The 13,047-nt window shown below is 37.1% G+C and overlaps 2 protein-coding genes across 2 annotated transcripts in view; one reads left to right on the forward strand and one right to left on the reverse strand.

Moving 5' to 3' along the window:
* Positions 1-4,413, reverse strand: part of iPLA2-VIA (calcium-independent phospholipase A2 VIA) — a 58,518-nt gene extending 54,105 nt beyond the window's left edge. Inside the window, exon 1 of the mRNA XM_065230420.1 lies at positions 4,366-4,413. Coding sequence (XP_065086492.1) covers positions 4,366-4,381 — 16 coding nt within the window. The 5' untranslated portion in view covers positions 4,382-4,413. The remainder of the gene's footprint in view (positions 1-4,365) is intronic.
* Positions 1-13,047, forward strand: part of RecQ4 (RecQ4 helicase) — a 394,445-nt gene that overhangs the window by 304,300 nt on the left and 77,098 nt on the right. The window lies entirely within an intron of this gene.

Consider the following 13,047-nt stretch of genomic DNA (forward strand, 5'->3'; position numbering starts at 1 on the left):
AATACCTGCCTTTAGAAATAACTTTCATAAAAGTGCGAACTATAAACATAGAATTGGTGTAGAGGACAAAAACCTTTTTTAATTTATTTTCTAAAAGTTCCGTTCAGGTTTCGCCAGAAGTTGCTCTTCAATTATGATACCGGAACTTTCAAGTTCTTATAACGGCTTAAAAATGAGGCTGCTTAGAATTCTAAAGACCATCACCAAACAAGCCCCTATTTTAAAGGAATCAATGATATTTCAATTCGTTTAATAAATCAGACACGTTTAATAAAAAAATAAATAATCTTGAGTAGTCTGCAATGGTTTGAGCTTCACGCGCGTATTACGGATATGAAGGTCAAAATTTTACATCTTATGAAAAATAAAAATTAAACATTAATTAGTTTCAAATTATTTGGAAGAAGTAGTAAGTTTTCTGGCTCAATTTTGGGGATTCCTTTAAAATCCTGACATTGTTAAAATGTATAATAGCATCATATTGCTACAGTTGCTACAGTAAAAGGATGCTTTGTTGATTATTCATGAACTCTTGATAGCTGGGAATATGTATATGCTAATATTTGAGGTAGACAAAAAGGTCAACAAAGAGGTGGACGGTAATCTTTTTAATATTCACAGGGCTGGTAGCGAGTCACTTTTTACTTTTTCAAGGCCAAGTCACTAAAGTAACTTTTTCTTGAAATCAGTCACTATTTTCAACATTTTTTTACACAGCAAAAAATTAATTTTGATATCACATCAAAGTGGATGCACTTCAATCGTGTCAAAAATATGGTGTAATATTACTTGCCTAAAAGGACAAAATTATCATAAATTCAGAGCATAAACTGACATTACGCTGCTTTTACTGCATTTGTTTATTTTTGTGGCCATAAAAATTACATGAGATTTTCGACATGATTGAAGTGCATCATCTTGGACGTAATGTTAAATTTTATTTTTTGCTGTGTAGCGTGAATTTATTTCAAGATTGATCATTCTTCTTGCACTGTGTTGGATCTGATAGTCCAATCGATACCAACATTTTGTTATAATTTTCGAACAATTCGAAGGAGCTTTGTGACGTTTAATCGTCTTTCTCTATCTACAGGGGGTCTACTTATTTTTCTAAATAAAATTACCTGGGTTTTCCAGGTTTTTCCAGAACATTAACTGATAAATTCCAGGCTTATCTTAAGAAAGCTATTTTTTAAAAGCGTTAAAAATTTGCTTTTTTGTTGATCAAAAACAACAGCAACTAACCCATACGTTTTTAAGACATGGCAATCAGTTTTAAAGAAACAGCTTTACAATCAAATCCATTGAATTTTGAAGTTTAGCACTTTAATAAAATTAAAAAAAAAACATACTTAATTTGAGTAAGCCCATGTCTTGAAATTTCGTATTCCATGTACAAGTTAAAGATATTGAAAATTTTCAAAGTGTCAGAATTAAGAAAAAAAAAGATTTATTTCATGTTCGTAATTAACTTTATGAAAGATTAGAGATCTTCATTGCAGTCTCATTAACTTCACAACAATTTTAGGAACTTTGGAGAAGTTCTGAGGAATGAAAGGAAATACTGAGAATTTAAGTGAAGCTCCATGAACAAGCTGCGAGAACTTAAGGGGAGTTAATACGCTGAAAATATGGGGAACTTACTGGAAGTTTTAAGAACCTCAAAGCAAAGTTCCTAGAATATCAGAAAACTTCACAGGTCAAGTGAACTTGAGAGATATAGAAAACTTGAGGGGTATTGTGCAATTTTTTAAGAAGTTCTAAGCACCTCAGAAAAGCTTCTGAGATCTTTGAAGAATTTCAGATCTTAAGAGAAGTTTCCGTAACTATAGTCCAGAATTTTAGAGCAGTTTAAAGATCTATAATCGTAAATTTAGAAAAAAAAAATCAGGATAGTTCCATGATGTACTAAAAAAACAATCGAGAACCCTTCAGATGTTCTGAGTATTTCAGGGAAGAACAGAGACCTTGATTTTCAGGAACTTCACAGCAGTCTAGAGAATTTCAGGGAAATTTGAAGGTGTTACCGAAATTCCATTTATTTCCGAGCAGAACCGAGATCTTCAATAGAATTGAGAGCTTTAGGGAAGCTTCGAGAACATCAAGACAGAGCAGAGAATGAAAGAGAAGTTTAAATAATTTCAAGGAAGTTGTATAAACCTTAAAGAAGTTTTGAGAATCTCTGGGAATTTTCGGATATTTCAGCAAAGCTCCGAGAGAATTTCTGGAACGTGTTAAAAATCATATGAACATCGGGAAAAAGTGAGAGTATTTTAAGGTTGTTAGGGATAAGAGGGGCATAGGTAACAGGTGGGGCATAGTGAGCATCCCGTGCACCAGCTTGGACTTCCGGCCGTTCGGTACAAATTTATAAATACACTCAGGTCTTTTTTACACGGGGGATACGTACCGTGTAATAAAAAACCTACGAGATTTTGATTTTTCACATGCTTAAATGTTTTTAAAAAATCGGATTTTGATGCCATTAGTAATTATAGCATGCTGTATTTTCACCAAAAATTGTGATTTTTTTCTAAGTATGTCATTCGATTACCTATAGCTTGAAATGGATAATGTGATTGGAATCAAGTCGATAGGTTGCATCGTTGTCGAGAAATAGTTAAAAACGTACCGTGTAAATCGCGAAAAACCGTGTAAAAAAAAAACCGCGTAAAAAAAAAACCGTGTAAAAATAGACTTTAGTGTATCATAATGATGTTGAACCTACTACCAGTTGATTTGTTTCATGCAGCTAGAGATCCAGGGCCAAACTGCGGGATGCTCACTATGCCCCACCTGTTCACTATGCCCCTCCCCCTATATCATGGAGATTTTAGAAACTTAAAAATTGCGGAAATTTAACTAAGTTGATTTGAGAACATCAACGAAGTTCCGTTACGTCACGCACACATATAAAAAACGGACATACAAGCTTATCTTAAACGTTCTTATGCCCTTCTCTCGCCACCCACATGACACCCACGCAAACCATAAACATCACCGTGTAGGGCAAACTTTCCCCTTCCCGATGATGTTGTTGCTTTGCGTGGGCGAGAAAAGGCTGCAAAGGTTTGTTTGCCCTTTTCACATTTGTCTCTTGATATGTTTGTTTACATTTATCTGCTGCTTGCTTTTCATCTATTCCATTCGACAAAGTTGTCCAAAACGGTTTGAAATCGTTTTTACAATGCTCTAAATTTCACAGGTGAATGTGACTATTGTCGGCAGCTTCTTTTTCTTCGGAAACCTTTACATTTGAACTGCGTGTTAACCAGTTATTATCAGCAAATCGAAATTTTGTAGTGCTTATGTTTCATTTGAAGATAAACCTGACATATTAAGTTTGCTCAGTTGTAATAATGTTACCAGATACAAGCTGAAAGACTAAGCAATCGTTTAAATACGTTCAGCGAAGTTTGGATCAACAACAGAAAAGGGCCCATCAGCAGTAGGGGGAAGTTTTCCTTATCCGATGATGGTGTTGGTTTGCGTGGGTGGCCTTCGCTTTGTGAGGAAAGGCCTTTGGAATGGTTTGTTTACAAATGCTGATGGGCCCTTTTCCATTGTTGATCCAGAAGTGTGATGGTGAGAAAATACAACGAAAACAGTCAAAGCGTGCCGAAGCCATCATTAACACTAGCATTTTTTTAAACCCACCTCAACAACACGGATTCATTCATAAAACAAGTGACACCATGATTGTACTTTCTGATTGATAAAAAAAAGAATCCCGCAAGAAACTCACGTAGCCATGTCACTGATGCCGCTTTAGTAGGCCACGTGGTCCATTCATGACATGCCTGATGTTTGCTCAATTAATTTTGCACATATAAGTACCTACAGCAAGAAGACTGTGCAGAAGTGTCGCCAGAAACCAGCTCACGGGGAAGCAAATTTTTAATGTTGTGAGTCTGTTGAAATGCAAACCCCAAAACCCTGACTACACCACTGTCGTTGAAGTTGTGGTATCGTCAGCTCTTTATGAGCTGACGATGGATCACTACTGATGTAATAATAACTGAAGATGCTATTTATTACCTCTTTCGCTTGACGACAACATATTGTCAACTAGGTAGGTAGGCATGATTCCGGGAAGTTTCTAGAGAAAAAAAAATCCATTTGGTCAGAAACCGATTAGTGGACCGTCAATGGAAGGGTAGGCAGGGCTCTCCGCTGAGCTGAGAGTAATTGGATATTTGAGTTGTTTGACTTTTGACTCAGAAAAGATACGCTGATGTCTTCCATTAGGCAAGTCCCGCCGACAGACGCATCGTGTGGGTCGGTCGTGATCGGTCGAGGTTAGCTTCCGAATTCATTTCGCATAAATTTCACACCTTCGCAGTAAATCAACCGAGTTTCACCTACCGTTGATAGCGTCCATGTCCAGGGTGTATTGAAAATCCAAACTGTGGCGCAGGTGATGAAGGATAAGTTGCTGTTTGAGTTTGTCACTTTGATTTGAATCACTCTGATCACTACTGAAATTGGTCACGGATGATATTCTTGAACCAGCTCGTAATGGTACAAAACTGTTTATTCTGACAAACGGCTTGCTGAGGCTTCTTCTCCAAATGAGCATTGCAAAGAGACTACTTGGCCATTTGTTTGGCAGGGTCATGGTGACGGGGCTCAATTATTTCAGTATTAGAGATCGAATACCGTGCGGGAACGGCATCCGTCCAGGATAGAAATTCGCTCACCTCATATAAAATGTAAGGATTTTGATTTATTTCTTAGGTGTACGATTTTCGGCCCCGTACGATGCAGACAATCAAGATTGCGGTGATCATTAGTGCCCGCCATCACCCTAACAACTTTGGGTTCTTCTATTTCGTAGCTTTTTTGGACCTCTTACATGCATGCGGTGACAGACTTCGAGGATCCAGAGTGTGAAGTAATAATTAAATTATTATAAACCAAATGGTTGATCCTTTCATGACTTCCTTATTCAGTATTCCGCATCACTCGCATACGCCGTAGTATGGTTTGATTCATTGACAAACAGACGTTGGACATTTTCACGAATTCTCTGGACAAAGATCATCATTATGCTTGCCAGCCAGCTCATGTATTATTGCAAATTTGAGTTATGTTCGCTCAAATTCGCAAAAACGTACATCACAAACTTTTCGAATATGAGGAAAATCGAGAAAATACTCCTAGACTGAGTAAAATTTTCGTCGATTTTCCTTATATTCGAGCAGATTTTTGAGGAAAAGCGAGGACAATTTTACTCAGTCTTTGAGTGACCTACGTTTTTGCGATTTTGAGCGATCTCATCTGTCGTGTGGTACACAAGATTGTAGTGAAACCAAACATTTTAGTTTGGAGTTTACAAAACACAAAATGGTATCGACTCAAAACAGCTTCAAATTAACAAACGAGAAAATGCTTCAAGAACATTAAATAGAGGACAGGCGTAATGTTTCGGTACTATACGCAACAATAACAACAACACAATCTATAAAAACCTCTTCCTCGATATTTTTCTTCATTCAAATCCGTACAACCATGCCGACCAACACCAAAACAAGGAAGCGTCACATACTTTTCAATGGAATAGGTAGGTACACAACAATAATCGTACAAAAAATAAACTACGAGCATCTGTTGTTCGATGATTGATAGTGCAAATTATCAGTGGCCTCTGCGTAAGAGCTGAGTAGTTCCAGGCCAATTAAAAAAAAATAACACATTTAATAGACTCGACCTTCTCCTATTTGATTGAAACTTTGCATATGGGCATTCATTCACATTTTTGATAAAATTTGACCAATTTGTTTTTTTTTTGTATGACATATTTTACATTTTTCAATAAATTGTAGCACGAATACGTCACTTCTGATCGAAATCAACACTGACTCAAAGTTGCAAAGAAAAATAAAGTGTTTCTGTTTGGCTCTATCTAAAATACAGGAAAAGTTCTGCTTTGCTGTTGTGAGATGCGCGTACGCTTAGTAGCTAGAAAGAAGATTATGAAGATTTTGAAGATTTCCTGCAAACAGCTGGAGAGCGAGGTTACGGGTCGAAAATGGTCGAAAGACAAAACGTCGAATGGCAAAACTTCGAATGGCAAAATGTCGTTAGGACAAAATGACGAATGACAAAACGTCGAATGACAAAACGCCGAATGACAAAATGTTGTAAGGACAAAAGGACGAATGACAAAACGTCGGATGACAAAACGTCGAATGACAAAACGTCGAATGGCAAAACGTCGAATGACAAAACGACGAATGACAAAAGGACGAATGACAAAACGTCGAATGACAAAAGGTCGAATAAAAAAGGTCGAAAGGACAAAACATCGAATGACAATAGGTCGAATGACAAAACATCGAATCACAAAACGTCGAATGGCAAAAGGTCGAAAGGACAAAAGTTCAAATGAAAAAACCGTCGAATAGAAAAAGGTCGTAAGGACAAAAGGACGAATTAAAAAACGTTGAATGACAAAATGTCGAATGACAAAACGTCGAATGGCAAAAGGTCGAAAGGAGAAAAGGACGAATGACAAAACGTCGAATGACAAAAGGGCGAATAACAAATGTCGAATAAAAAAGGTCGAATAAAAAAGATCGAATGAAAAAACGTCGAATGACAAAACGTCGAATGACAAAACGTCGAATGACAAAACGTCGAATGACAAAACGTCGAATGACAAAACGTCGAATGACAAAACGTCGAATGACAAAAGGGCGAATAACAAAAGTCGAATAAAAAAGGTCGAATAAAAAAGATCGAATGACAAAACGTCGAATGACAAAACGTCGAATGACAAAACGTCGAATGACAAAACGTCGAATGACAAAACGTCGAATGACAAAATGTCGAATGACAAAACGTCGAATGACAGAACGTCGAATGACAGAACGTCGAATGACAAAACGTCGAATTGCAAAAGGTCGAAAAGAAAAAAGGTCGAATGACAAAACGTCAAATAATAAAAGGTTGAAAGGACAAAATGTCGAATGGACAAAAGGTCGAATGACAAAACGTCAAATAATAAAAGGTTGAAAGGACAAAATGTCGAATGGACAAAAGGGCGAATGACAAAACGTCTAATGACAAAACGTCGAATGACAAAACGTCGAATGACAAAACGTCGAATGACAAAACGTCGAATGACAAAACGTCTAATGACAAAACGTCGAATGACAAAACGTCGAATGACAAAACGTCGATTGACAAAACGTCGAATGACAAAACGTCGAATGACAAAACGTCGAATGACAAAACTTCGAATGACAAAACGTCGAATGACAAAACGTCGAATGACAAAACGTTGAATGACAACGTCGAATGACAAAACGTCGGATGACAAAACTTCGAATTGCAAAAGGTCGAAATGACAAACCGTCAAATAATAAAAGGTTGAAAGGACAAAATGTCGAATGGACAAAAGGTCGAATGACAAAACGTCAAATAATTAAAGCTTGACAGGACAAAATGTCGAATGGACAAAAGGGCGAATGACAAAACGTCGAATGACAAAACGTCTAATGACAAAACGTCGAATGACAAAACGTCGAATGACAAAACGTTGGATGACAAAACGTCGAATGACAAAACGTCGAATGACAAAACGTCGAATAACAATAGGTCGAAAGAACAAAAGGTTGAATGATGCGACGAGAGTCAAAAGGTCGAAAGGACAAAAGATTGAATGTAGAAGAGCTCGAATGGTTCAGAGAGGAACAAAAGCTGAATAGACTAAACGCACTAAACGATAAATGTTGATAAAAGGTCGAATGATCCTAAGAGGGCAAAAGGTCGAATGGACGAAAGGTCGAATGGTCAAAAGGTTGAATGGAAAAAAGTTCGAATGGAAAAAAGGTCAAATGACACAAAGAGGGTAATTAATATAATAATACACAAAGATATCTTCAGAAAATTGAAGAAAATTATATTTCTTGCAAACAACCACAGTTCTTCCCAATAAGAATTTTTTTATGGACAAAAGTCGAATGGCTAAAAGAGGAACTAGAAGTCGGATAGACTAAACGCACTAAACGTCAAATGGTGAAAAACGATCGAATGATTCAAAGAGGTGACAAAAGGGTTCATGCTTCGATTTGGCGAAGGTCGAGTTTAATCGATTCGTCATTTGGCGTGGAATTGATTCGCTACTGCCTGTATAAAGAACCATTGAACCGGTTCGCAACGCTTTCATGAGAAGAGCAATAGTGTCCAAGTGGGTGCTGAAGTATTCAACTTCGTGGTTTCAATTTGTAGCAAATAAAATTGTATTCTGTGTTATGCCTTGCTCAGACTACCAGAGTTATAACATGTTAAAAGTGTGTTATGATAATTATCGATAAGAAAACTGTCTTCAAGACAGCCTTGTAACACGCTATAATTTCGTAGTGCGAACATAGCAGTACGCATAAAATCTCTTTCGTTCATGGGTAGTAAATTTGTGTAGGCCTAAAAAACAAATACCACAAGGGACAGCCCTACGGGGTTGTACGTAATGGTGACGTAGGACTACGTGGTCTTATATAATAAATGTTATTTGTTAACTGCAGCAGAAGCTTGTGTTTTGTGCAGGAATAGGAAATTGAGCGGGATTCTCTCTGTTTATACTTTTTAGTATGACTATGATTGCCCTGAAAAGAACCTTTTGATATGAAATTTAGTTGGGGCATTTTCAGCAATTTAACTCTTTTGCAAAATCTTGGCGACCGATGGTAGTACAGGCTTAAAGGTTCCCCCAAATCGGTGCGTTTTTTACACCGTTAGCCGCGGTAGCGATATTCACGTGGGTACCCACACCGAAGTGGCAGTTTTTTTGCACCGTCGTAGCGATAGTGAGTAATGGATTCGTCTTCGGATGAAGAAGAGGCGCTTTTGCTAGTTTCTTTACAAGCAGAGGGAAATGCGTTGAAGTATTTTGGCAATTTCCTTCATTTTTGTGATATTGGTTAACAGTTGTGTTTGAGAATACAGATTTCTCACCACTGGTGATCACGGAAGTTCATGGAAAGTTTGTCAATCTTTAGAAAAAAAAAATACAAAACTTAACTTCCCCTGGAATGCATATCATCAGAAAAATTTGCAAATCTTCGAGAAATTTTATAGACAGAACCTTAAGGAAGCTCACATAACTTCAGAGTAAATTTGCAAAACTTCAAAGAAAGTTTGTATATCTTCAGATAAATTTGCAGAACTTCAGAAGAATTCGTAGATCATCAAAAACATTAGCAGAATTTCAAAGAGGTTCACAGAACTTCAGAAATGTTGATGGATCATTAGAGAAATTTGCAAAAAGCAAGCTCACAGAACTTCAGGAAAGTTCGTAGATCATCAAAGAAATTCAAGTTGAAGATTGAAAACATATCTTCCGAGGAATTTGTGAAAGTTCAAGGAAGTTCATAGAATATCAAGGAATTTCGTTGAACTTCAGGGAAATGTGAAGAACTTCGAGATCTTTATCAAATTTAAGCGAGCAGTAAATTAAATTCACAAGTTCAGACATCTTTGAAAAAAAATAGATTCGAACCATTTCTATTAAGATTTTCCGTTGAATTTATGATCCTGTTTCACGTCATGGTTCTTCTACTTTTATTTATTTTCTCTAAAGCACTAAACAGCGAATCCAAACACATAAATCAAGCAACGATACAGACAAAACGGTTGCTACGACTACCATGACAAACTCGCTCTATAACAAAGCTCGATCCGAGTGGTAAAAGGATAATGATATATTGCTTGCCTGCTTTGTTGCAATATACACGGATGAGGACATAGCTTGATATGAATCGAGAAAAGACATAACAAAAAAATTCCCATTAACACACGTGTATCATCTTCGGCTCTACTTCGTGAAGCAGTTTGCCAACAATTTGCTCGTTTCCTTCTACCGCCCCGAGTGAGTTGTGTCGCACGGGCTGCTTGTCATGAAAAAGAAGATTATATCATTATTGCTTTGCACTTCTGACATAGCGTTATTATTCGGTTCGTTGATCGCTTGTCATTTTGTCATTTGGAGATATTTTTGATTCCTTGGCACTAAATCAAACGAGTAGCAACAAGAAGGGATGTCGGTTACGCACTCGAAATTAAGTAATGAAATATTATAAAGGACAAAATGGAACGAACTCACCAAATCTGGCCAAGTAAACCCAACAAGCTGGCCTGATATGTTAAAGGGGAAGTCGGAATAGTAGACGGTACGCTTCACGGGGTAATCCGGTTTGTGCTAGAGCTTGCACGGAATGTCCTGAGTGTAGTCTTGAAACACCTCTTGGCCGCCCGATACAATCCGCACACTGTGGAACTCGATTCAGGGAATTCAAGTATCCGTTCGCCAACAATATCATTTTACTGTTGTAATTTAATGTTTTATTTTTGTGACCCTTCGAAAATGTCGAACAGCAGAATTGCAACCAGTAAGTGTAACCCAAGAACCAAAAGCGGTGCGATGCTAGTTTTTTTTTTATTGCTATGACGACGACTGAATTAAGGGGCTTAGAAGCAGAGGGGTGAAAGTCAATTATCTTCATCGATTTCCTCTTTTGATGACCATGGCTTCACTAACCTATTTCGCACTATTTCTGCAATGCTCTTCTATCATCCAGAACAACAACAACAAGTTTGGTTACAAGATTACAACTCTGAAGAGAATTTTGTGTGGTCGTTGGCGGCGTATAGTTCTGAATATGGCGATGAGTGTGCAAAATGTTACGCAATTGAATCCTCCCTATTCGCCCTAGATCGGAGGAGAATGCCACTTCGACTTGTTTCGTCTACCAACTACTATCTGATGTCAGTGTTGGGGAAGCAGAAAATGCATCTACGTAATTGGTGGATTTGTTAGTTATTTCGATGCTTTTGGACAATGCTCGACATTTACCTCTTCCTTGTTGAAAATCAACAGTTGGAATCGATGCGTAGAAATATTTCTGATCGATTGGTGATAAATTTATTTAAATTGGTCCAGGGGCAACTGAGTTATTAACACTCAAAATCTTTCATAATTTCGTTACATGTTCCATCTTCGGTTATCACAAAGTGTACCCCATATAAAAATCACAGACGTAGTCGCCGATGCTGTATTCAGCATGCTATTAAATCATGGGTGCATAGTATTATATGAGTACATCAGCTGACTGTAGGGGGAGGAGAGACATAGTGAACAGGTGGGGCATAGTGAGCATCCCGCAGTTTGGGTCTGGATCACCAGCTGCATGAAACAAATCAACTGGTAGTAGGTTAAATATCATTATGATATTGATCCTACCACCAACCAATTTGTTCCGAACGGCCGGAAGTCCAAGGTGGTGCACTGGATGCTCACTATGCCCCACCTGTTCACTATGCCCCTCTTATCCCTATTCATCTTTATTCAGCAATGTTATTAAGCATTACAATGGAATCGAACAATGGAGCCAGAAAACAGTGATTAGAAATCTAATATGCTATTGCTTTGGGTGAATAAATCTACAGAAATTCATACGAATGTCGTTTGGATTTTTGCTAAAAGATTTTCTTTGAAATTTCACACGATTCCCGTATGAAAATTAGTCTTAATCTTATGAAAATTTTCCTCTTTAAAATAAAAGTTGCAACCTTGAACTTGACGAATTGAACTTATAGGCGAGGGGGACGACTCTATTTACGATGCAGAATAAAGGATAAGTATTTTGCTGTGGCTAGAGCTGCGAGTAGATAGAAAGAAGGTTGATGACATTTCTGAAGATTTCATGCAAAAAGATGGTATGCAATGCAAGTAGAAATGAATGAAGATTTTTTGTAGATTGATTCACTAGTGTGAGATTTTTTGAGCATCTAGAATTGAGATTTAGATGTGTCACTCTCCTCGTTTATTGGAACAAAAGGACAAAAGGTCTAACGAACCAAAGGTCAAACGGACAAAATACCAAATTGAGATTAGAAGAACAAAAGGTCGAATGGACAAAATGTTGAATTGAAGTTAGATGGACAAAAGGTCGAAGGGAAAAAAAATACCGAATTAATCTTAGACAAAAGGTCGAATTGAACTTAGAACTAAAAAAACTGCTGATGATTTAAAGAAGGAATATATTCTAGAGAAAGGTAGTTATTTTTCTCTACAATTTCCGAGACACTCAAAGTAACTATTTGTTATCTTAATTTTCCAAAGTACTCCACATGATTTAAAGCAGGAAAAATATTCCAGAGCTAGCCACCCATTTTAATCTCCAACAATTTGACCAGTTTATCAATTTCGACCTTTTGTCCATTCGACATTTTTTCCGTGTTACCTTTTGTTTAATCGACCTTTTTTTCCATTTCAATCTTTTGTACACTTCGACCGTTTGTATATGCGACCTTTTGTACATTAGAACTTTTGTTCCTTCGACTTTTGTCCATTTCGACCTTCCGTACACTTCGACATTCGGTCTATTCAACCTTCGGTCTATTCGACCTTCGGTCTATTCGACCTTGTGTTCTTCAACACCCCCTTTTATTCAGCAATGTGTGCTCTTATAGAGCAATTATTCGATAGATATGCTTATTTGTTGCTTTGAATTGTTTGTTGGGAAGTTTCTCATAGAACGCTATTGCAAGATGCCACAAATAGTAAAAATACCAAAGCAAGCAAAATGCATTACATTTTCAATTATATGTCAAGGTTTCTTAACCAACGAGTTTCTCAAAAAGCTCAGATATTCTAAATTTTGAAAATTTGTCTAATTCTTTGAACTTAAATTTGATAGTAAGTCCGGAAGATGTACTGAAGTCTGAAATATTCGAAATCCTATCTCTGGACAGTATTGAAAATCCAGATTCCTGATTTATTACAAAAGCACAAGTTTGCATGTCATTTGCATGTCATATTAAAAACAAGTCCATTTACTTTGCTCTGGACACGTCCAATTACATGTCATTCATGTGTTTAAAAATTGAAAAAAAATCAAATCAGCGTGAAACCAATACAATTCTGTTACTAAGGGAAAACAGTCAAAAATGCACCCCGGGAAAAAATACCCAATGTGATTTTTCATTGCAATCTCAATTTTAAGTCAGGAATTTGACTACCCACAATCCTAGTTTAGCACTTAA

Source organism: Ochlerotatus camptorhynchus, unplaced genomic scaffold, assembly GCF_037179485.1.
Source record: "Ochlerotatus camptorhynchus isolate MF236.1 unplaced genomic scaffold, CSIRO-AGI_Acam_v1.1 ptg000330l, whole genome shotgun sequence".
NCBI classification, from domain to species: Eukaryota; Metazoa; Arthropoda; class Insecta; order Diptera; family Culicidae; genus Ochlerotatus; species Ochlerotatus camptorhynchus.